General features: G+C 46.7%; 1 protein-coding gene across 2 annotated transcripts; it reads right to left on the bottom strand.

Moving 5' to 3' along the window:
* Positions 1-11: 11 nt before the first annotated feature.
* Positions 12-25,683, bottom strand: LOC135810225 (protein kinase C delta type-like). 2 transcript variants are annotated; one of them, XM_065323702.1, is made up of 14 exons: positions 25,025-25,664; positions 20,593-20,656; positions 19,462-19,866; positions 18,434-18,643; positions 17,006-17,139; positions 16,231-16,357; positions 14,697-15,037; positions 14,173-14,346; positions 8,362-8,453; positions 3,473-3,535; positions 2,840-2,978; positions 2,115-2,303; positions 1,432-1,566; positions 12-881 (listed from the first exon to the last, which is right to left on the bottom strand). In XM_065323702.1, exons 1-14 carry the CDS (start codon positions 25,331-25,333, stop codon positions 723-725), a joined length of 2,541 nt encoding a protein of 846 aa, XP_065179774.1. In that variant the 5' UTR covers positions 25,334-25,664; the 3' UTR covers positions 12-722. The 2 variants fall into 2 exon arrangements, with proteins under 2 accessions (XP_065179774.1, XP_065179775.1); XM_065323703.1 differs by lacking the exon at positions 19,462-19,866 and having other exon boundaries at positions 25,025-25,683.
* Positions 25,684-26,042: the final 359 nt, after the last annotated feature.

Genomic DNA, 26,042 nt, shown 5'->3' with positions numbered 1-26,042 from the left:
CACCACATCCATTGGCATTGGCACACTGATCTCAACAATACTGCAAGGCACTAGTATGCCGTAATTTTCTGGGAACATATTTCCAAGTATCTACATACATGATTATTCATAGCATTAACCTCAATTCGCCACCAAAAGTTCAAAACACATGGTGCATAATACGACAACAAGGCGGAACTCTCAGATTGGCTATCTTGCGCATAAGTATAATGTACGGTGGAACGTCCGAAAATAGCGCTGCAACTTTGGGAGAGCGGGTAATCTTTCTCATTAAATACGGCGTAAATATCGGGGAGATCTATTGTAAGGCTCATGTGACGTTTTTAACGGTGTAGCATGTTGCTAGTCTCTATGGCTATGGCTGTGGTGACAGAGTGTGGGAATTGCTATCTAGTGTGTACTATGTCTTGCACCTGCATAAGCCAGGGGAGTATGCGGAGCCGGAGTATTGATGATAGGACAGAGGTGAAAATAGATCTGAAGATCTGGGACTCAAGATTCAGACCTGAATAAGCATCATTTGAAGAACAGCAACAACAGCAGGAATAGCGGCTGTGGCATCAGCCGCAGCAGGTACAGTATCACCTAAGTGCATCTCTCGACATGTACTGAAAAAATTGCTCAAGTTCCAAAAGCGAAAACAGCCATTCTTCGGAAAGTCTTCAAGTCTGGCTCATATTTGACACACTATAAAAGAGCTACGAAACGACAAACAGTCCTCTTCAAGACCTAGCTGATGATCTGAAGTCTGAGCTGATGTAGGAGAAGCCGTGAAACTGCTCTTGGTCAATGGACAAAACGAGTTCCTTGTTAACAGGGGTTATCACTGCAGGCTCCATGGTGAAGTCAACATCAAAATTGTTAGCGTCAAACGCTGATTGCTGCACAAAGGAACACGAATTGGAAAGGGAGAAGGAAGGAGAGAGAGAGAGAGAGAGAGAGAGAGAGAGAGAGAGAGAGAGAGAGAGAGAGAGAGAGAGAGAGAGAGAGAGAGAGAGAGAGAAAAGCGAGAGAGAGAGAGAGAGAGAGAGAGAGAGAGAGAGAGAGAGAGAGAGAGAGAGAGAGAGAGAGAAGAGAGAGAGAGAGAGAGAGAGAGAGAGAGAGAGAGAGACAGAGATAGAGAGAGAATGAGATAGAAAGATAACCAAGCCAAGCACATACCTTTATAAATGAGGCAATTTTATTTGGGAAGACTGTTGCAGCAATTACAAACATGATCCCATCAAGTGTCGGAAATAATGAAAGGTGACAAAGCAGAATGTCATCATTGCAGGTTAACATAGCGCTCCTTCTCTGAGGGTACAAGTATTTCAGTTTTCCACTGCACCATCAGCTAGCATAGAAAAATAACTAAATACGTATGCAAGCACACACACAACACACAAATCGTGCTGACAATAAGGGAGAATAATGTTTCCTAGTAGTTCTTACCACATTGGGTTTGTATGGCGGACTGATTTGCCTCTTCTCCAGCTTAGTCCAGTCGATACGTGCAAAGAAATCATCCCGGCGGATATCCAGCTCAGATTGGCATCCAAGACGCTTCGTTGGGTCTCGCACCAGTAGCTAATAAAGAGTAAGAGGCACACACAAACACACACACACACACACACAAACACACACACAAACACACACACACCCACACATGCAGAATGAGGAACAGAAGCATTAGATACAACAAACTTCATGATCACACGATCAACCTCCAGTAACATAAGATCGACGACGGACTGTGCTACAAATGATTATGTGAAAACAGACCAGCCACACAAAGCCAGTAACACACACACACACACACACACACACACACACACACACACACACACACACACACACACACACACACACACACACACACACACATACACGCACATACACACACTCAGACTCAGACTCAGACATGCCCATCGCCGAAGCGATGATAGCGAACAGCCATGTTAGACATAGCAACTTGTGCTGGGATTACACCATTCAATAGCTTGCAAGGCTGATGCATTGACCGCCACTAATTTTAGCCTGGTATCCACCACACAGCTGATTGAAGTGACTTTTTCGGGCCAGTGAATCCTTATTTTTCATTTTTCCGTTTTTTTACACACACACACATCACCTACCCGACTGATGAACGCAGACGCTTGCTTGGGCAGCCATTTAGGATACACTACATCATCATGCTGGATAGAGTCGAAGAGGTCGTCTTCATCTTCGCCGCTAAACGGGGACTGTCCCAGCAGCATTTCATAACACAGAACACCGAGTGACCACCAGTCAACTGAGAAACCATAACGTGCTCCGTCGATAATCTACACAGGGTTGGGATGCAGGAGAAAATGTAGAACGGAAATAGTGGCACGATGAGATAATGTTACACGGATTAAAAATTGCGCAACACTTGCAAAGAAACCGGACTACTGCAGATGACCTATATTTTTTGGGTGCCGAAGAACTGGGGGGGAAGGTCAGCCTCCTAGCCTTGGTCGTTCCTAACTTCCTATGTTCATGGTCATGTAGTACAGTCTATGCACAGTGTTAGGTCACCGTGTATACATTGGCATGCTATGCTTGGTAAAACCCTAGCCTATCCGTGTATACATTGGTATGCTATGCTTGGTAAAACCCTAGCCTGTCACAAGTTGTTCTTCAGGACCCGGCAGTGCTCTAGTACTAGAGCTACATGGCACCTCGGGGGGGGGGGGGGGGGGGGGGCATGCATGCATACTTAACTGTCACGTGCCTGTTGGAATGCCTACATTCCCTAAAGACTGGTCTGCAGGCAACTAGTGACTGGTTACCAAACACAAAAACGTCTTATTGATCACAAAATGCACTGATATAGTACCTCTGGAGCGATGTAATCGGGTGTGCCGCAGAATGTGCTGGTTTGGCGGCCGTCGAATAGATCCTCTTTGCACATTCCAAAGTCGGTAATCTTGATGTGGCCATCGCTGTCCAGCATCACGTTGTCAAGCTTCAAATCACTGCAACACAGTAAGCAGCAGTCATATGAAAAATACCAGATACTCAATATTGGATGCTTACACAAAGAATTGTGGGTATTCACAAGGAGAACTGTGCGTAAAGAAAAAGTAAATCGCCGTGTCCGTTCCCAAAGGGAACTCACGACGGCCGCTAACACCCGGTAAACCCTAGCGGCAGATGCGTATTCACATGGAAAATACCCACAGATCTTCTACCTTACGGTTAGATCATCACTGGCCGCGACTTGCTCAAGCGAAGGTCCCTAGTTCGGGTCCTGGTGGTGACAGTCAATTGTTTCTTTGACTTTTCTACATTCCCATCTCCTAAGCCTATGAAGACCAATTTTTCTTGTAGCTATAGACAATGTCCGCCTCGCTAATTCTTCTGACTGTTATGAAGATCTTGTCACCGCGTCGCCTATTCATTATACATCAAGATGATCTCCCCAGAGTTTTTAGGAAGAGCGTTGCGTTAGACGATTGCACAGACTCACCGGTATATCACACCCTTCGTGTGTAGGAACTGTAGACCACACGTGATCTCTGCTACGTAGAATCTGCACATGCATACAGGTGCACACACGCACATACACACACACACACACACTCGCACACACACACACACACACACACGCACGCACACACACACGCACACACACACACGCACACGCACACACACACACACGCGCATATGCACACACACACACACACACACACACACACACACACACAAACACACACACACACACACACAGGTTGGAACACAAAGTCAATCGTGTGTAACACACTGCTAGTGTGCAGTAATACTCTGTGTCGCCACACCTGCCGACATGTCGGTAGACTGCCGATTTGGGAGGTATGTCTTGGAAGAAAAGTACCAAATGCCAAATCAACGAGACTTCTTCTTCCTCTTCTTGTTTTGAGTCGGAGGTGATGTAGTTGACGTGTGTAGCGTAGCGTGCTGCGTAAGAAATACCGGTAGTTTGCTTTATCAGGATGATGTCTGACTCTGATGTGGAAGACTCCCCGCCACGTCCCGTAGCAAAAGGAAGAGAGTAAAATGGTCCCAGGCTTACATGAAGGAATGGGAGGCCGAACCAGAGTTGTTTGACTGGTTGACAAAGTCCAAGCGAACTGAAGGAAAGACCTTTTGCATAGTCTGTTGCTGCGACCTTAGTTATCACAACGGTGGAGTGGCTGACCTAAAGAAGCATGCGTGACGGGATGTCCACAAGGCCAATGTTCGAAGTTGGGAGCTGCATGGAGATTTGCACAAGGCGAAAGCTGGCCCGAAGCAGCGAGATGCCATGTCAGTGGCATGCATCAACGCTGTTTTGAAGCTGGGTTTTTTCCTCGCTGAGAATCATCTGGCAATTTCCACTGCAGACCGCTTGTCACCGCTGATAGCCGCTATGTGCCCAGATTTGAAGATCGCTGCAGGGATGAAAGCTGCGAGGACCAAGATGACAGATACCCTGCACACAATTGCGGAGGACATGCACTCCAGCCTCCTCCAGATACTGAGAAGATGGCACTTCTCGATCATGGCCGATGGGCCCGCGGATGTTTCTGTACAAGAGCAAGTGGCTGTTCCAGTTCGGGTGTTCAACAGTGATGAGGGCCTTGTCCGTACCTACAGCCTAGGCCTGCGTCCCATGGACCAAGCCAATGCAGAGTGTATTTTTGGTGTCATCTCGTCCATGCTGGAAGACGGCGGACTGAGCTGGGAAAATTTCATTGGGTACTGCACGGATGAGTCAACGCGCCGTCGTTGAGCATGACGATGACCCTTGTCCTGATGCCCCTCCTTCTAGTCCAAACATTGACAAATGTTTTCATAATCATCAAGTTGTGAATGAGGGGCACTTTGTGTGTACTGTATGCGGACTTGTTCTTGATAGCGTGCTGTTGCCGGAGGTGAATTTTTCCGAGAGATGCACTCACGTTCTCATGATGCAGTTCAAACTGTGCGGATTCCAAGTGAATGGTTTTCCCTCGAGTATCGAATTCTTTTATGTTTAGGGTAAAATTAGCGGTATATCTCCCACTGCTCACAGCAGAGACTGCGTTGGTGGAAGTGTCCACCCTGGATTTGCAGGTCATCATCATCATCAGTGATGATGATGATGACGACGAAGAGGATGGGCCGCCAGCACCAGCACCACCACCACCACCACCACCACCACCACCACCACCACCACCACCACCACCACCACCACCACCACCACCACAACAGCCACTACAGCAGCATCTTATAGCATATGAGGAGGTGGTGGTGGTCAGACGAGAGCTGATGGATGGAGGACTTGTCAAGGTGATGACATTCACAACCAGAACATTCAAGTATAACACCGGTGAGGAGTTCACGAACGTCCACCTGTTTACTAATATTGAACATAATTTAATTTAAAAACGATGGTGCCAATGTCATGCGAGGGTCACGCAATTCTGTTATGACCCAGATCCTTGCCAGGCAGCCCCATGTGTACACCCTCCATTGTGTATGCCATGTTGCACAGCTGTGTGCACAAGCTGTGTGCGATGCCCTGCTACCGGATAACTTCCGGCACTGGCTTCATCGTGTGGTATAACTTCTTTGACCGGTCGACAAAATTAACTGCCGAGCTGAGGAAGGTGCAACAAGAGTATGATGTCAAGGAGCACAGGCTAGAAAAATACTGCACCGAAGAGATGGTTGAGCCTGCATACATCTGTAATGCGGATGCTGGAGCAGTGTGAGGCCTTGCTCCACTACTTTCAGTCGTGCCCGGATGTCTACCAACTGCAGAACGTAATCGACTGGGTGTAATTGATGGAGCGACCAGAAACAAAAGCGTATTTGATGTTTCTGGGAGAGGTTCTCCCATTGTTTGTCACCTTCAATCTCACTTTCCATAGTGAAGACGTGAAAGTGCACTTGCTTTCAAAGTCCCAGGCCCAGCTGCACAGAATGTTCCTGTTTAATTGCGTGAAGGCTGCGGCGGACGCTGTGGCATTGCTCGCCACATTGCCGGACGAACACCGAAAGCGGTTTGCAATCAGAGTTCGCAGTTTCTACCAGACGGCTGTGGTGCAGGTCAGGCATGTTGACTCATTTTGCACTACATCTGAGTGCCAATTATCATTCTATTATTGTTTTTATTTTGTTTAGTTTGTTATGATTTCTTGGTTTATCGGTTTAGCTTTACTCTTTCATTTCATTTTATTATTGGGTGCTCTGTTTACTATTTAGCACTATGTGGATTATAATTTCCTTTTTCTTCATTTTGTATTTCAGCGCTTTCGGGTGTTAACATTTCCTTTTCTTCAATTTTGCACCACGTTATTATTAAAGGGGAAGTATACCCTAAAATCAAATTTTCACCAGTTGTAGTCTTCGGGGTGCTGAGTCGAATGGTCTTGGTCCGAGGAAGCTGAGACGCTCCCTTCCTACTTGAATCCCAATCGAACCTGCGCACTTCCACCGAAACTGGGTGACTGCGCCCTACTAGATGGGGATTTGTATGCAAAATGTCACTAAAAGCGCCATTTCGTTCTTATAAAAGCACGGATGACCGCGATTGGCCCATAGGTTGTAGTCTTTCGGACGCTGAGTCGACTGGTTTTGGTCCGAAAAGGCTGCGATGCAGCGTTCCTCCTTTATTCCCAATCGAACATGGTTGAAGAAGCGGTCACGTGCTCCTGCGTACACCAGTCAGCTGGTCACCGTGCCTGCAGGGTACAACTTACTAGCCTGTTTGACCTTTTTTGGGTGCAGTCCTGTCACTCGAGTTGAACCTTGGTGTGAAAGTTGTCGCCTGCTGGCGCGGTGACCAGGTGATTTGGGCACCCAGGAGCACGTGACCGCTTGTTCAACCATGTTCGATTGGGAATAAAGCAGGAACGCTGCATCGCAGCCTTTTCGGACCAAAACCAGTCGACTCAGCGTCCAAAAGACTACAACATTTGGGCCAATCGCGGTCATCCGTGCTTTTATAAGAACGAAATGGCGCTTTTAGTGACATTTTGCATACAAATCCCCATCTAATAGGGCGCAGTCACCCAGTTTCGGTGGAAGTGCGCGAGTTCGATTGGGATTCAAGTAGGAAGGGAGCATCGCAGCTTCCTCGGACCAAGACCATTCGACTCAGCACCCCGAAGACTACAACTGGTGAAAATTTGATTTTAGGGTATACTTCCCCTTTAATTTTCTTGCTGTTGTTTTAGTCCTACATGTAATATTCAAAAAAATGATAATTATTGTCATTTGCTCCAGTTTGCATATATTATGCCTATTTTGTGCGTACATCAGTAATCCAGTGGATTTTCTGGTATGTCACGTGCCTGGTATAAATTGCTTTCCACTCTACTTGAATACTAAAAAAAGATGGCATATCCCTGATAAAAAAAATTCTTTTGCTAATAGCTATGCACAGCGTGCGAATGCAAATGGGTGGTGAGGTGCCAGAGGACATGGATTGTTATGTAGTGGCATGTGTGTGTGGATATTGGTGGTAGTGAGATTGGGGGTCCGGGGGCGAAGCCCGCGGACCATGCATTTTAGTTTTGAATCCCACTGATATTTGGCTAGAATGGTGTGGCAACACTGGCAGTAAACTTAAGATGCAAGTACTTGGTCCGCGTCAGCAATATTGTCGCTTATCTTTCGACAATTTTAACTTAGACTTTGGACATCAATGCGTGCACTTGAAGTGATAAAACTTGGTACGATGGAAGGTAAGGTATAGAATGACAACTAGCTATGAGGAATTTATTGTCCAAGGAAGGGTTCATACTTTTTTCGGACCTCCTCGTCGCTGCTCTCGGCACTGGTGACAAATATTTTTGCTCGGGATCGACTCTCTTGCTTTTGCAAGCTCATCTCTCTTCCTCTCCGTTGCCTGGCTATTTTCTAAAGAGAAGTCGATTGTGACGGTAGCCTTCTCTATAGGACTTCGTGTGGGTAGCTTGACAGCCTGTGTGGTTCTAATCAGACGCCGTTCTTTGAAAGATTTTATTTTGAACGACGACGACGACGCGTACAGTACTTGCAAATCTCCTTGTCGCGCTGGATACTCCAGGCGTTGAGCGGGAGGTAAGGGAGCTGCGAACTGAGCTTGACGAGCGATCCCTGAGGTGAGCGATCTCAGCCGTTCAGCAAAATGGAGCTGATTCCGAGTAGCCGATTACTTTCTTGTGGCTTGCGCTGCTCTTGCCTGCACAGCGTAGCAAGATCATCTATTTTTATGCGGCGCTGTATCAATCAAAATCACCCACCCGTCGTTCTCGAAATCCACTCGAAATCTAGCTAGACCTTTCAGGTACTAGTAAACTAACTTACTAACCAAAAAAAAAAAGCAGCTGCACGCGTTCTTTTATAACAAAAGTGTATACCATGGCTTACCTTGTTCGTTCTTCATCAAAGCGACCAGCTTGTTGGATATGGTACATGAGGTCTCCGCCATTGATAAACTCCATGACGAAGAACAAGTGAGCCTGCATTGAGCAAAAGCGGAAGAACACGAAAACATGCGTTTCAGGGTTCCACGCCAGGCCAGATGGAAGTATATCGCCTAGTCTTGTTGGAAAGTTGTTACTAATGAATACCTCCTAGGTTGAGCTCAGCTCCGGCACTGTAGAAATGCACGGGTTGAACACTCTACATGGCGCACTTTACTCAGTACATTACTACACTCCTGTGTCTGTCTTATCCGCACCTCCATTACTACACTCATGGGTCTGTCTTATCCGCACCTCCAAGCTACGGGCACCTTGGTCTACTGGGCACCTGCTGGACGAGTTTCAGTAGAGATATTACCACTCGTTTGCCACTTTCTGTGGAAAAGTGACGTCGCATGCCAGATCTCTGGCACGTCCCATCAAAGGTTATGCGCAGTGCCCGGTCCCGGACTGCCCGGATAAGAGAGCTATGAGTGTACATATAGATAGAAAGTGCATGCACTGTAGTGAACTGCAGTGTACTGTCATGCTGACAGCATAGCATGATCCCAGTAGGCAGATAGCATATCAATTGGCTAGCAGATTGCATTGTAAGCTGTTAAGAGTTTGGAGGGGTGAGGGACGGAGTACAATTCTTGGTCACCCATATAGTAGTATGGATGTTTTAGTACTTTGACAGTTGTCACAGCTGTCACAGATTGTACTTGTACACAGATCTAAGTCTATGCTGAAGGAAAGGATCAATTGCTCAATGCCTTCAACTTTTAAGTTCAAACAATTCTTCCTCGACTGATCCTCTAAAAAGTGTTAATTTTTTTATTTGACATGCACGTTAAAACACCATCAAACATCATGAATTTGTGTTTTCCAAAGAGGTTTCTTGAACCCATCAAACTGTTATATCCCTGCCTGGCTTATACTGAATTGTTGCTGACTACTACATCTATTTATTTGTTTAGTACCTCTAATCATGTCACGTGTACAGGCATTGATGCTCTGCTCGACTCTTGTCACTTCTTTGCTGACAAGCCTTCAAAGATAATACAATACAACTTTCTGCGACGCAACATGCGACTTGCGACACATGCGACGAGCTGCGACAGCGACACACGGTTCACAATATTCTTCATGTTTGCGACATCCTCATGCACAAGTAGTACTATGCAAGTGCACTGCACGTGCACCCAGGGTCGAAACTGTACTCCATTTGTGTATGTCGCGTGTCGCATGTCGCAAAAGTTGAACTTTCTTCAACTTCTGCGACAGGTGCATTGGGACAGCTTGCGACAGCTCGCGACAGGCAGTTTCTTGTCGCAACTGTCGCAAATCGCGTGTCGCATCGCAGAAAGTTGTATTGTGAATCGGCCTTTAGTTCACAAATTTTCGGCCAGTACTTTAATTTTCGGTACTTTCGGTGCATCTGTTTCATACCTAAAATTTCAATACACCGAACAAACACTAATACACATGATCCAAAAGGGAACTTCTTCTCTGTTCCTAAAATTTCTGTTCACCTAACCTGGCCTTTTGCCCTCATACCGAAAATATTGAGCACCGAAAATGTCTGAAATTGGAGTATATCACTTCTCACCATTTGTGTTTCCCTTGTGCTCGCAGGTTTGCATACTACACCTCTTTGTTAGTTTACATCATCATATCTGTATGCAATACCGTATCTACACATGTACTTTCATGGACTTGACTGTCCTGGGTATGATGCTCTCGGGGTCTGCGCTGCATCTACTGTGTTCTGTTTATGTACCTCACATACCTACTATAAGCATTCCTGGTGTATCCTGCACGGACTCCGTGTCCTTATGCGTGCCCTTCACATATCCATATCCGTGCTACCTAGCTAGGATTCTATGCCCATACATGCGTACAATCCAGGGATCCCGTCTTCATACTGGCTTCTTTTGTACCCACGCATATCCTTGTACTTTTCTAAGTTTTCTTGGTCCTTGGTCTGTGTTCACACAAGGGGATAGAACAATAGAACTGAGTAGAACAGAGTAGTTCTAACCTCCAGGTGTGTACCGGAGTACGCTCACTTCTTGCCTTCCCTATATTGCCTTTTAACTCCAGGTGTGTACCGGAGTAAGTTCGAATACAGTTATCACCTCGCCTCTTTCGTGTGTTGATTGACGTGCCTCCGTATCACCACTCGGCTACCTATTACATTGGTGGCAACGGTGCGTGAATTCGTTCCTGTACTGTTAACGAAAGGCAAGCCTCATTGTTAGTACCAAGTCAGTCATCAAGTTATGGCTCAATCCGCTGCTGCTCCCGCAGCTGTCTTTGCTCACACAAGGTGATAGAACAACAGAACAGAGTAATTCTAACCACCAAGTGTGTACCGGAGTAAGCTCACTTCTTGCCTTCCCTTATTGCCTTTTAACTCCAGGTGTGTACCGGAGTAAGTTCGAATACAGTTATCACCTTGCCTCATTCGTGTGTTGATTGACGTGCCTCATGGCCAGCAATCGAGGACATCTGAGAGTTGTAATTTTTGTACTCCTCCGAGGTGTGATTTTTGGCGTGCTGGGCCCAGCACAAGGAAGCCATCTGCAAAAAAACTGCAGAAAATGGTTGTTGTTTGATCCTTTGGTGTAATCTTTGTTTCTAGTCGAAGCTAGTTGCTGTTTGGAGCAGAAACGCTGAAATTGACTATTTTCTGCATGTACTCATACATGTACTCATGTACTCAGGCATGCAGTCTCACTCGTATTTTAGCTCTTTTTCTGGAATGGATGCTGCTCTGCGCCCCTTGGTGAACATTTCCTGCGCTCGTGGAGCAGCTGAAAAGGACCACTGGTATGTCTGGTTCCTGGTTTGAAAGTGGAGAGTCGACTTTTGTGCCTTGAAAAAGGAGTAGAGAGCGATAGAGGTACGTCTGTTGCTTATTTTTGAGTGCTCCTCGTACATTTTTGATCGTGATAGAAATTCTCAGACCAAAGTCAGACCAAAGTCAGCGCGATGATGGCCGTACAGTTTTCTTGTGGATTTTTTAGTTGTTTCATCTCGTATCTATGTCAGTATCGTGATGGTGAAGTGGAGAGGGTGATTTTCTTCCTCTAGGCTTCGTTCGGCCGACTTTGCTTCGTCCTCGTTGAAAAGTGATCCTGAAAAAAAGGTCGATTCGAAAAATTATGTTGATTTTGAATGTACGTGATGACATGCGATTGCTGGCTATGTCCGTGTTATCACTCGGCTACCTATTACATTGGTGGCAGAGGTGCGTGAATTCATCCCTGTACTGTTTACGCAACTTCAGTCTTGTTGTTACCGTACTTAGTCAATCGTTGACGTTATCGCTCAACTCCCTGCTATTCCCGCAGCTGCTTCACCAGCCGTCACTGGTCCTGCACCCGCCCGCCATGTGCACAACTGGGCCACTCCTGCCAAATACGCAGGTCGACTAGACGACACGTGACTGGGCATACCCTGGGCAACATGGTATGCCCAGTTCGAACAGGTTGCTGCGGTGAACCAGTGGACTCCAGCCGAGCAGACGCAATTCCTGGGGTTGTCCCTCACGGGGACGCCCAACTGTTCTACCTCAGTCTACCACAGGTGACCCGTCAAGGCCCTATCGCTGCCCTTGCTCAGGCCCTAGAGGAATGCTTTGCTCCAGGCCAGCGCGCCGAAATTCACCGGGCAGCATACGAAGCTTCGAGACAAGAGAAGGAGGAGTCGGCCAGTGCTTGCTATGAGAATGGGCGGGTGCCGGTAGCCCAGTCCTACCCCAACATGGCCGCCGCAGATAGGGATGTTCTTGCTAAGGAACAATTCCTTGCTGGCCTGGACTCAAGGTCGACTCGCGTCCGAGTACGGGAACTGGCTCTGACTACCCTGGATGCTGCCCTGCACAAGCACTCTATTCTGCAAGGAGAAGAGCAGGCCACACTATCACTTCCAGTCTGCTGGGTCGCACAACAAACACAACTAGAGGCTGTCACAAAAGCTCTGGAGGCAATCAGTGTTTGGCTCGCTGGCCTGGAACACCCAGACACCGGCCCACCCGCACTACATCAGCGCCAGCACGACCTTAAATCACATCACCGCCAGAGGAAAGGTTGTGACGGTACACCTCGCCCGCCGCCAAAGTTTGAAAAGGATCAGCTCGTTATTCTACACTCAACCGTAATCCCTCAAGATGAGTCCGCCAAGTTCCACAAGTTCTCGACAGGGCCAGCATATGTGATCCAGAAGGTAATTGATGACGTTACAGTGAGAATTGCTTCATTGTCTGATCCACAGAGGGGCTATTAATCGTTCAGGTAAATCGTCTCAAGCCACATCACCATGTAACAGAAGTACCTTCTGCGTCACCAGTAACATAATGATCCCGAGATTCACGCAAGGTGATAGAACAACAGAACTGAGTGGAACATTGGCGTGCCTCCGTGTTACCACTCGGCTACCTATTACAAAACCCACCACAGTTCATAAGCCTTCATTCGGCCCATACGTCACAGAGTTCCACTCCCGTCTTTCTACTTGCTATTTTGTTGGTTTCCTTTCTCCCTCCTTCCTTCTCACACCATGTTACTCATTATCTTGGTTGACTAACAACAAATGAGTGCTCTCCTAAGACAATTTGATATCGTTTAGAATGGTATATCTCTCGCTTCCATACGACAAGCCAAACTTGCCAAATCGCCAATTGTATACTCATGTTGCCATAGCGACCAGCGCAGTGATGACGTATGAAAGGCTTAGCTCCACCACAGAGAAGGTCGATCACTGCAGAAATTGGTCATTTTCAATTGTCTTACTGTATTCACGATGTGAAAGAAGTGCTGTGTTCAATGCTGTTAGTGCCGTGAACTGTTTATCGGCCTTCCCCTGCATTTCCCTAGGCTGACTGTGCCTAGGAAACGGTTTCCTCTAGGAGAAGATGCTTGGTATTCACCATCTCTCCTGAGACATTCTTAGCAAACTTTCAAACCTACGACATTATGTCATTCGTCAATCTACACCACCCGTCATCTCACCTGGCCTCAGAAGATGTTACGAGAGATAGGAGAGTCGCCAGGAAGCATCACATCCTTCTTCAGGAAGTGGAAAGAGCAAACGGCATGGTCCTTGGTTGGGGGAAATGCTGAACGTCTGATTTGTCCCAACCAAGATTTCAGCATTTTGTTCGTCACTATTTTCGCTTGTCTGGTGATGTCTCCGCACTCCAGCTTTCTCCTGTCGGTGTCACGTCCCAGTACACAACCGAGAGGACTACTAACAAACAGTTCACTCCACTAACAGCATTGAACACAGCCCTTCTTTCACTTCGTGAATACAATAAACCAATTGAAAATGACCAATTTCTGCAGTGATCGTCCTTCTCTGTGGTGGAGCTAAGCCTTTCATACGTCATCACTGCGCTGGTCGCTATGGCAACGTGAGTATACAATTGGCGATTTGGCAAGTTTGGCTTATCGTATGAAAGCGAGAGATATGCAATTCGAACCGATATCAAATTGTCTTTCTTCTGGACCCTACTCGAAAAATCGATGCACTTCCCCTCTAATTTAATGTCTGTGTCCTTTGCGCCATGGCCGGTAGTTCGGCTAACTCGTACTTAAAGTGTGTATCTATACTGGTGAGACCTAGATAGCCGAAACAGCAAGCTATGTACATCGCCATACACTTATGACAACATACAGATTAGGTGGTTTCCTGTACCAGTGGTCATAAAAGACATTGGCTTCTCTGCACAGCTATGCATTCGCCCTGACTTCACCCTCTTCACTCTTACCTCAGTCTGAAAGCAGGAGTGCAGGTGTGTGAGGAAGGGATGTTGACAGCTGAGCGCCAGCACTCGTTTCTCTGTCATGGTACAGTCGACGTCGTCATCCTCCAGCACAGTATCCTTCTTCAATACCTTGATTGCAAAGTACTCGCGCTTAGACTTCAGTTCGGCCAAAAGCACCTGAAACCAAAGATCGAAACAACATACGACATCTTCCAGTCGGCCGCTCATCATTGCTACATGTACACGATTACATCATTGCTACATGTACACGATAACATCATTGCTACATGTACACGATTACATCATTGCTACATGTACACGATTACAGGAGTCACATGACATGCACTTCACCAGCCGTTTCCTTGGTTAAACGTGAAACTACTCAGAATATAACCCAGTTGATACATCCAACGTTCCAGGCATGGAGAAATTGAGAACAAAACCTTACCGCAGTCTCCACTGCGTAAACCCAGCAATGAAAGTACGACAAGAAGCTGACAATTTAGATGGTAGTCACCAATGGTTACCTTTCCGAAGCTACCCTTGCCCAGGACCTTCAGAAGATTGAAATCTGCGAGAGAGTGCCGCTTGCCTCGGTACGATGAGCTCATGTTTGGATTGGCACTGAGGCTGCGGCTGGCGTGCAGACTACTGCTAGCTTGACTGACAGCCGACTGGGGCGAGTGTGGCAAGCATCCGTTGTTCTCCGGGGCCGACGTTTGCCGGTTTATCCGCGCCCCGTTGCGCGTACCGCCCTGCTCCTTGTCCCTCTTGACCTGCGTCAGAACCTCGGCCATGAGCTTCTCGTTCACACCACACAGGTTAGGCATCAGGTCACGGCAGCGCTTGTGACAGTTTGTGCCGCAAGCTGCAAGCAACAAGGGCAACAGGAACACGTGCTGGTGTGAGTGAACGGAAGTTAACGGAAGCCAGACATTGTGTTGCTACAGCTAAGTAGCCAATCAAACATGCATAAGAAAACGGAAACCGGACATGCACTGGGGCTATGACGATGTACTGGAAGTCAACAAATATTCGGCGCACATGTATTTTCGGCTATTTTCTGCCCGGGCGTCTGTGGCCTAAAATTTGTTGCGGCCGAAATTTTACTTTGCAAGGTTCAGTGTGACAGTGTATGCAGGCAGCAGTGGTAAAGGCTGAAACTTAATGCAGCCGAAATGGGTGTTAGCCCTGGGAGGCCGAAATTAGAACGCGCCAACAATTTGTAGACTTATGATAGCCACAGCGAGGTGGCACTTGTACTCCACATGGAATCCAACATGTCATACAGATTAAACTGCTATGGATCATGGTGATAGGCAAAGGAAGGTACCGTATATTCTCCATTATAAGCACAGGTCTCCATTACGAGCACAGTCTCTAATACTAGCACACTGTGAGCACCTTTCGAAACATTATAAGCACAGTCTATATTATTAGCACGGTCTTGGTGGAAATCAATGCTGCATGCATGATATCTAGCATGTATTTCTTCTTGATCTGTTTGGATGCATTGGTTGAAAAAATATAAGCACGGTCTCCATTATAAGCCCGGGGTAGAGGGGTGTTGGAAAAATATAAGCACAGCGCTTATAATAGAGAATATACAGTATGTATATCGATGTTGGCGGGCAAAGTGTGTGAATCTCTGTCATCCTTTCACCCTTCATCAAAATCAATGGACAGCGGAACACAGGGGTTTTTTGTACAGGAAATCATGCTCAGGTCACATGCACAGGTCACATGCACACATAAAACACACTACATTTTACACACAGACAAAAACTAACACGTACTCTACCCTTTTTTTCTTTTTTTTTCTCCCTCACATAAACACACACACCGGCACACACACACCGGCACACACACACACACACACACACACACACACACACACACACACACACACATAGCTATTAGCTGCTACACTCAGATGGAGAGCCAAGGATGTATTTAAATTTTTAAATTTTATAGAAAATAAAAAAAGTTGGTGTTAGTGGACATTACAGCGTAACTTGTAGTTCCTCGGACGGTCCCTTTCTTTTCTATAGTTACACTCACTGTCACATTTGTAGCCTTGTCGGAACAGCCCGTACAGCAAAGAGCCGCAATGGTCACAGAATGTCGGATGTAAGTAATTATTGATCTTGAACCGGTGCGGCACATCAATACTGAAGCGGTTCATTTCCTGCACACATCAATCAAGCGACAACAAAGGTGAGCAAAGGTGAGTACATTTCCTGCACGCGTCAATCAAAAGACTACAATCGTGAGTACAAACAGATCTTAATTTTACTACTATCACCTTTCAGAGATAATTCGCTCTCTTTGTGCCATTGAAATTATAACCACAACAAAGTTTGCAACAAGGTGTTGAAAATGGGCAAATATGGAAATTAGCTTTGAAGCTAATTTCACTGATTCACAGCAGAATAGGCCTGTGCAGCTATCCAAATTTCTGACTGTGAATTCATGACAATTGATGGCCTGACATAAAACAAGTGGACGAGAGTGGGATGGGAGGGGGGGAGGGGGGGGGGGGGGGTACAAACGTTTCAACAGCATGTAGCTGTTGTCACCAATCATCTCCCCCGGAATAACAGGCTTACATTACAAATGAAAATGCTGGAGAGAAGCTTCGGCAATTGGTAAACACAGCAGCACCCTAGGCATACGGGCTACAAGGCCACTACGGGATACTAGACTTCTGGAGGGCAGCAATATAAATGAAACCAGTGCCACCGTAATCATACCAATTCAACACACAGAATGGAAAAAGAAGATCTCACAACCAATGGTATGGCAAACAGTGACACTGGTGGATAACAAAACGTACATCCTCGGATTTATTATCTCTGCTGTGTCCATGTTCACGTCTGTCCGCCAGACTCTTCGGAGCGTCTCCATTCTTCCCTGGACACTTGCCTAATACCAGCTCATGACATTTCTTATGCACCACTTGAGCGCAGGCTGTGCACGCAGAAAAAGCGGCGATCGACACCAACAAACCAAGACCATCAATTATGAGGACAGGCAGGCACATACCCACTGGTCATCTGCCTATCTTACCCGCTCCCAACTTGACTAAATGCAGTCTGTACAAACGAGTTGATGCCCTATTTCATTTGAAACATAACGCAAACATTACACATATCAGTGGCATCTTGAACTTATTCTCTGGTTGTTAGCATTTCTGTTACGAGCCTAAGCTCAGGATCGAGTTTCTTCACTTTCACAGTTGCTCTCTGTCTCTGTATGAATACAGTATTCACAAGCTCTGGTCATTCAGCATTTTTACGACCTTCACTGATGAGATCTGTATGATCTAAACAGCTACAGTCAACTTTGCGAATAACGACACGGCTCGGCAGGGCATCGGAAAAATGTCCTTATTCGCGAAGTGTCCTTATACCTGAAGTCCCATTTGAATGTATGTGAACCCGTATTTTTGTATAGTATGACACGCATATCAAAATGAAGCTTTTTTCATGCTCTATGCCAACGTGTACCCCATTTTCATATTACAATTGAAAGGAACTATAAAGTCGATATGGAAGGGAAATAGATTGGAAAAATTAGCCTTTTGCAAGTTTTGGAGCCATCTACAGGGACATGTACAATGTACATGACATGTATGATGATTACTGTACAATCATGTACACCTGCATTGTACAACAGTTACAACAGGACATTGTAGCTGTGCTGATCACTCCATGATCCAACATGTATTTAGAAGCAAAAAAATAAAAGTACCCCCCCCCCCCTTGGCTGCATCTTCTTGCATGTGTGCCTTTATCCATCGCCATGCATGGCATGGGTTCTGGTACTTCTGCATGACAGGTACTTGAAATAGCTGTCAAAAGCCCAGAAAGTCGTTATTCAAGCAGTGAATATGACCTCAGGGCACTAAAAGCATGTCGTTATTCGCGAATTGTCGTTATTCAGATAGTCGTTGTATCCGAAGTTAAATGTATACAGTTAGATGGGACTTTGCTCTGGGCATGGAAATTCTGTCGTTATTCGCGAATTGTCGTTATATCCGCAGTCGTTATTAGCGAAGTTGACTGTATATGGAGTAATTTATGCCATCATCTACACCGACTTGGAGTCGTGTTACTGGGTGGTGTGGTGAATGAGGTCAGGCAGAGAGCGTATGAGCTGGAGTTGGGACTACGTTATATTGATGCTATCAAGCCAAGCAAAAGCACACCTAAAGCAGATAAGATTAGAGAAAAAGGCAAGTGGTCCGCTATCTCTAACTCACTCTCGCATTGGTAGCCTTGCTTGCCAAACCCCCACAGGAACTCCCGGCAGAAGGCACAGAACGTTGGTTGCCGGAAGAACCTCGCCTTGTACTTGTGCCCGTTGACGACGTGGCATTTCTTGTGGCGAATGGCTCCACGTCGGCCTGTTAGCATGGTGAGGTCTTTGGTCACTGCTTCATTGCTGTCCTCCATACAGACCGCAAACTCCTCTACAGGTGACACAAAACAGTTATAAACATGTCTACCTTTAGGGGAATACCCAGGCACCGTGAGCGAGCCAGCCTCTCTTGTGCTACACACCACATTCCCTTGTACTACAGAGCAGATTAGTGTTCGCCATCCAGCTCCAGCCAGCATTGATGCACACATTACTATCAATTTAACAGAATCGGCACCATGGCAAAGCTATTAACCTTCAGCAGCATGCTAGCACACTTTAGTGCTAACGTGAATGCTGTACTCAATGCAGTCAAAACACAATACCGGGTTAACACCTTTCCACCAGCTTTAACGTTCAAAACAACTCACAAACACACGCCTAATGGATATTAATAGCAGAATGGTCGACTCCAGTTCCGAAGAGTTTGCAGTGTCAAGGGCAGCATTTCTGTTACATGATTAATTTGTAACAGTTTCTCACATCGCCAATGGTCAGTAGGGACTAGACGCTCACGGTGCACTGTGGTCATGTAGACTAGTCCACTGCATGGCTTAGGATTACTCCACTGCATGGCTTAGGATTACTCCACTGCATGGCTTAGGATTACTATCATTAGTATGATCAGCATAGAGTAGGATCCTTTACCTAATGTTTTATTTTTATTTTTTTATTGCAATGGAATTACTAGTATTCGAATTGATTTGTATAGTTTGCTGCATTCATACATGAGTTTATTTGATGATATGTGTAATTTATTTTGCCCGTATAAGAGACTTAACTAGGCCATGCATGATTAGCTTTCAGAACTATCGCTGGTTTTAAGACAATCAGTATGTTAGTATGTTAAACACATCAACACGAACTAACCACCGCGCGAGCTAGAGTTTGGCAGTAGTGATTGGCGTGATGACGCAGTCGATACACTGTGCGGCGTTACGGGGGATGTGGTTGCTATTGACGATCCGGACGACGTCGATCCAATGGCGTTGTGGTGGTGTCCGTTCACCCCGGAGAGGTGCAGGGCCGAAGGCGAGTGCGACGACGACGTCTGGCCTCCCTGCGTGTGATTGCCGAGAGCGCTGGGCGACTGCATGATCGCGCGTGACTTGGCTGCCGGTGGCCTACCATTGGACTGGGGTGACGAGTTGCCTGACGCGGGCGATGACGACGGTTTCGGTCGCTGCGCTATTCCCACCGTGTTGATTGTCATGTTGGACGATGCAGCGCGGGAAGGACCTGGAGAGGATCCGGGCGTGTCGCCTCCTTTCTTTGCTGTTCACCGACACCATAGTTCAACAGTATTAGATGATTAGCCCTCATCCACATGATACACCACAATGAACCCGATTAGCAATTGCACAATACAGAATTGAAATCTCACACAAATGAAAATTACAGCTCTATGACGAGAGAACGCAGTGACACACATAACCAATGAGAGCAAACTGTATGTTTAGTCACATTGCATGAGAGCATGCCCAATGACATCACACATCGATAGGCATTAGCAGATACGTCATTTCACAGCACATGTACGTCAAGGCATTAGGCATGCACACTGCACAGCGCTGTTCAATGATTCTTTCTCACACCTCACATCAGCCATAACCAGTACAGGGTTGCCTGCCGACAGCCATATTGCAATACACTTAGGCATGCACACTGGACAGCACTGCTCAATACATGTACATCCCGACCTTGTGAGTCGGCTAGCGGCATGACCAGTGCAGTATAGCAGCCCCAGACCTGAAAACTACACGGTGTCTATACACTGCATTGACATGATGCTAGCGTACTCAAAAGCTAGGGTTTCGTGGAGAACGGAATAAATAATTAGTTAGCAGAACACCCACCCTAAACCGCACCAAAGGCGCTACCGGAAGACACTACGACTTGAATCACATGGAATTTAGCTTTTCCTAGATGGGTACTGTGGGTGAGTCATATCAGCAGATAAATATCAAAACCCCAAAATAGTGGGCTGGAGTTCTGCTGTACCTGCATCTCTGCCTGTGTAGAGTTTGGCTTGGATGATCAGCTTGCCAGACGGTCGTAGATCAAGCTAATACATACATACACACACACACATACCGGCAAGAAATACAGAAGAAAGAATGAGTACCAGGACCACAGAATGAAGCACTACAATTAACAACTTCATTGCAGCAAAGACGCTGCCCACAGAAGCTTTCCAATAAAGGGATTTTCGAGAAAGGCTCCATAGATGCAATTCATGCCCTTCTTGAGGCAATCACTGTGACCCACTTTCACCTGGCTTGCAGAGTTTGAACCAAAACTGGTCAGTGAACGTGCATAACCCTCCCACTAGTAACACTGTGCGTTCCTAGTGCCTGGCTCAACCCAAACATGGTACCAGCTGTGTGATGATAGATATCTCTAACCAGGCTAGCAGGACACAGATGCACACACACACACACACGCACGCACACACACACACACACACACACACACACACACTCTCTCTCTCTCTCTCTCTCTATCTATCTTTCTCAATTGACCGTGTTATCATCGCATAGTTCTCCTTTTTATATCTTCGTCTACACCTCCTCCCAGGTGCATCTGATGAGCTGTGACAAGAAGGGAGTGTAGATCCAGTTTAAGTTTTGCAGGTCACACCCACTCTGAACAGGTCAATACTGGTATGTGCTCTGCAAACATCTGGTGAGCAAATTTGGAATACGGGCTAGGAAACATGTTGATGGGTTGTCTTCAGTTTCACTTATTTACTACTACAGACAATCATGTCAGTGCTGCTGTGCTGCTGTGTTGCTGTGTGTGCAATGTCACTTCTAAAACGCACATGGTTATTGTAAATACTGTCATGCAAGAAACATGGTGAGAGAAGGAACAGGAGAATTAAACTGTTGACCTCTCCAAACTGGGCATGGCCCATCAGGATGAATTCAAAACAATAATGACTAGACCTGCTCCGAATTTGGACTTCGTTTTGGTGAATTGTAGTGCAAGCTGCTAGGAGCCATGGATAATGCAAAGTAATGCATGGGGGGGGTGGGAGGGAGGGAGGAGAGGGGGGGGGGGGGAGAAGACTAGGACTCAGTCATCCCCAGGGGATACACCGTGTGTGGACTGAGAGTAAACTGCAATGTGTGTTAGTAGAGTGAAATCAAGTATAGGTGGTACCTAAGTCCTTCCCTGGGCCACCTGACAATCAAATAATTTTGTGTAATACTGGCGGGGGGGGGGGGAGGCTGCAGTGTTGCTGTCAAGCACCACTTGGATGTTGCCATTGCCTGCACATACCCCAGGCTATATCCATGCATTGTGGCCATGCGCCACCATGCAGCCATGCTGCACTTCTACATCAATATCCACCATCTATGCAACACCAGCTACAAATCAGTAATTGCTATTTTTAGGTGAAACTGGCACTAGAATCTTGCACTAATTCTGTCTAATTGATTAGCAAAAGGCGTGCCAAGCTAACAATTGTTCATGCCTTGCATACACATGTATCACAAGAGTGGTTTATAGAAAACCTGAAACAAAGTTTGGCATTCTACATCAGATAAGTAATCAAACTGGAGCAGATGAATGCATTTTTGCACATCCCACTCTGGCTGTATACATGAACCCAGTTTTCACCATCCACATATGGGTAATGATTATGTGATCAACTTGATCAACACGTTCACCATGACCCTACTCAAGTTCAGGAATAGGTAACGCTGTGATAACGTTGACTATTCCAACAAGACGATGGATGACCATTGCTTCACGAGCACAGTACACAGCATGGTAAAGGCGACTGTTACAATGTCCTGATCACAGCAACGCCATACGTATGCTACGCTGTCACAGCACGGGAGCTGCACATGCAGAGGTGGCGTTTCCTTAGCAGTTCGCGTCCCGCCAATAAAGCAACGTACACCAATGAAAACTAATGGAAGCACACAAGGCTTCCTGTTTCTCTGTACTGGCGCCGTCGTTGAGCAACAGCAATTACAGAATTTCAGAACTCAGGGTGAACTTGATGTGGACTCCAAAACTGTTCCGGTTTGGAGCCACCTCTGTGACACCAAAATTCGAAACAAACAAAAAACAGTCAACTTGGAGGCAACGGGACAGCACAGAGGAGTGGCTCAGTTCAATCGACTCTGGCCTCAGAGCAAACTTCAACATGCCAGCTTCCTTCAACGAACATATTCGAAGTGAACAACCAACACTAAAGACCAGTTTGGGTCTACACAATTCGGCTGTCAAACTGCTTCAATTTCGAACCGCCCCCTCTACAACGCAGGTGTAATAATAGAAAGTAAAGTTCGCACATCTGCGTTACCACTGGCCTAAAATTGTCTTCAGAAACACAGCCAGCTGAGAAAAGGTTTCGCTTGTGCCAGGCCACCACAATGCTTGGCCATACCAGCAGTAGGTTAACACGGTTAGTACAAGTAAAGAAACCAGCTGAGGAACGTTCAGGAATGCTGGCGGCCTGACACAAGCGAAACTTCCTAAGCTAGGCAACGATGAATTCTCCGAATCTGCTGTTGCACAGTAAATCATGCAGCAAGCAAGACTTCGCTACGAGCTTTGCAAACTCATGCCAAACTGGCAAACCGTGCTACCGTGCTGGGCTAGCTTTCTGTTCAGCATTATCTAGAACCCTTTGACTCTCCAGACTTTCTCCTTGCGTTACTGTATAACTTAGTACAAATTTTCGTTTGGAGTCAACTTTCGCTGTATTCGTTAGGTTGCGCGAAATAGCTAAAGTTTGTACCAAACTAATTTTTTTTCCGAACACTAATTTTTTTTCCGAACATTCGGGGTGACAGACCGCGACCAAAAACGAAATTTAGTATGTAACAAGCCTGCTGGTGGAGTGATCTACCTAGAGATTTCGTGAACGACAATTTGTATTTATACACCTGAATCATGTCACGTGGCCTTGTCTTTCACATGCACATGGCGGAAAGCTCAAGACAAGATTCAAGAATCTGCAATGAGACGTTGCGCGTCTCAAGTGCTACGTGATCTTTTTTCACAGCGGACTACACTGCCACTGCACTGATCAGGTCAGCTACACCCACACGTACTGCTGGCCACAGAGAGGGGGAAAACTCTACTTGATTGCACGTTAGATCAGCAAGGTCAACGAGTTCAGGAGGAACGACTTCCGATCGTATTATGAATGCCAATAGCGGGCAGTCGACAGCGTTGTCGTCCAACAAACTGTTAGAACAGAGATGCCGAGCTCGATGCACAATATCACGCTAGTACTAGCGGTCACTGGCACGGATCTGGCGATGCACGGGCGGATATACGATTTCCTGAGACAGTACAGAGGCCGGGGAACAGGAGCGATGCTACTGGGGAGAAAAGGCTACCATCGCTGCGTCACCGAACGAGGCACATAGCGAGGCACATAGCAAAGCGCTGAAGTAGGACTTCACTCGTGCAAGAACTCATTCAAACAAACTGTGACAGGCAGCACGTTGTTGGCAGCTGCAGATAAACATGCACTTTTACAGGGGGTGCGCGTGCCACTTTTTATCCCGCAACACTTCTCAACATTTGCAATGACAATACTATTTTCAATAGTTACAACGTTCCAGTTTCAGCTCAAACAATTTTCTTTGGGCAATATTGACTAGACGATGCAGTTCGTTTCGTCCTCTCGTTTCGAAAGTGCAAGGAAAATAATTCCCGCTCAGCTGAGCGCTAACCGCCAGCGGAGGCTGTAAGACTGAGCTGCCGCCGACCGGCGCTCCTTTCGACACAGACTGGAGAGTGCCGAGCCTATGTATGGGCACATCTTCTCTAGCCTCACATCATCACGGAACGTCCTGAACAAGCCTGCTGGAGTGGTGGTGAGATCACGACTCAGCTCAGGACAGCGCACGATAGAGATAACAGCATCGTTTCACATACTATACTAGTAGTACGCTGATATTAGCTGCGCCGCTTCATTCGCCAAAATGACAAAAACTATTTTTGTTCGAAATTGGTCTACATTATTGCTCATAAACAGTCGACACATGAAGCAGAAACCAGAGTCGGGGTGAGACTGAAAAGCGCACTACGAGTTGTACGACAACACGTGGGACGCTTCGCTTCTGCTGGCTATTGATAGCTGGCACCAAGTAAAAGTTACAAGAGCCGCGACTGGCAGCGCACTCATCTGCAGCAGATTGTGGCAAAGACGCGAGGAGCGTGATGAAAAAACACTACCAGTAGATCTACCACTACGACATGACACTACCATGCACATACTGGTGACACAGTAGATCTACGGTGCAGGTCTACAAAATAAATATTTACAATGGATGCGATGCACACAACTTACTTCACAAGAAGATACATGTAAGTGTAGAGTCACACTAAACGTCAGACAGTACTCGTACTCACAAGTCACTCCCCAAAAGCCAGATTCAAATTATTGATTTCCACTCACCGACATTTTGGCAACACACGCACCCATCAGCTTGCACTGGTCCGCTATGGCTTGATTCTCCACAGCCACCTCGCCAAGAATCGTATCTCCCCGATCCATCACCATTATCTGTAACCTGCGACCCTCAATGACATGAGAATCGAAGCACTTTCCCCACTCGGGATAAAACGTCTTCTTCTTCTGCACAACTCTGGCATCACTCTCAGTCGATTGCACCACTTCTTTCACGTTCACAGCACATTTCGGCTCGAACGTAGGGCTACGCAACTCCGTCACCTGCAGTAGCTTCACGCGCACAAACGCCGACATAGCGCACCCAACAGCACCGCGGCTAGCGGCCTGCAACGACGACGACGACACAAGCAAAGGAGATCAGCACTTCTGCTTCGCGATTTCCTTTTTTTCCGCTCCACCAAGTTCTCCGAACCAGCTGATCGCGCTTGTAAGCTGGCTCACAATGACTCCAGCACAGGCACCAGCACCACAAAGACAGGTAGAGATTTCAAACCAGGCGCGCTGACCTCTCGCGCTACTTGTGCCCAGATGAATAAATAGTTTCACTAGCGATCTTCCTCAGCCTGCGATGACATGTTTAGCCACTACTAATCTCCAGGCCAACTGATTTTGTCACCAGAAAACTAGAAAGCTGTCAGAGCTCAGTACAGACAGTAGCAGTGAACAGCTGGCTGTATGCAAGTACTAGTGCTGGGCCTGCGAGTCACACTGAGGCAGTCAGGGCGCAAAACCTACAAAGCAAACGACACGCGTCCACGCGTGCGCGTATTTGCCGTGCCCTCCGACACAACCGTAGGCTGGCGTGGAATCTACGGAGGCGGGCACGCGATTTTACCGTTCCAGAGAAGTGCCACCTACAAGTCTCCTCTGGACTGAAATAACGACGTTTATGGTTTAGTTTCTACTAGTATTGCAAAGAGAGGTTGGTGCGGATTCACAAGTGAGAAAACCTGGAGACCACCAGGCACTGGCGCTGTTGGTAGGGCGATGGCCACTGACAGAC

The sequence above is a fragment of the Sycon ciliatum genome, chromosome 2 (genome assembly GCF_964019385.1).
Source record: "Sycon ciliatum chromosome 2, ocSycCili1.1, whole genome shotgun sequence".
Lineage (NCBI taxonomy): Eukaryota > Metazoa > Porifera > Calcarea > Leucosolenida > Sycettidae > Sycon > Sycon ciliatum.
Note: the sequence above shows the minus strand (reverse complement) of the source record. Positions and strands in the feature narration are given on the sequence as shown.

Bases quoted from the DNA above. Each gene is read 5' to 3' on its own strand.
- LOC135810225 (XM_065323702.1), bottom strand. From the start codon at position 25,333: ATGTCGGCGTTTGTGCGCGTGAAGCTACTGCAGGTGACGGAGTTGCGT. The intron at 15,038-16,230 runs GTGAGTGTAACT...TGTTGCTTGCAG, and splicing joins ACAAGGCTACAAATGTGACA to CTTGCGGCACAAACTGTCAC. The intron at 2,979-3,472 runs GTGAGTCTGTGC...ACTGTGTTGCAG, and splicing joins ACGAAGGGTGTGATATACCG to TGATTTGAAGCTTGACAACG.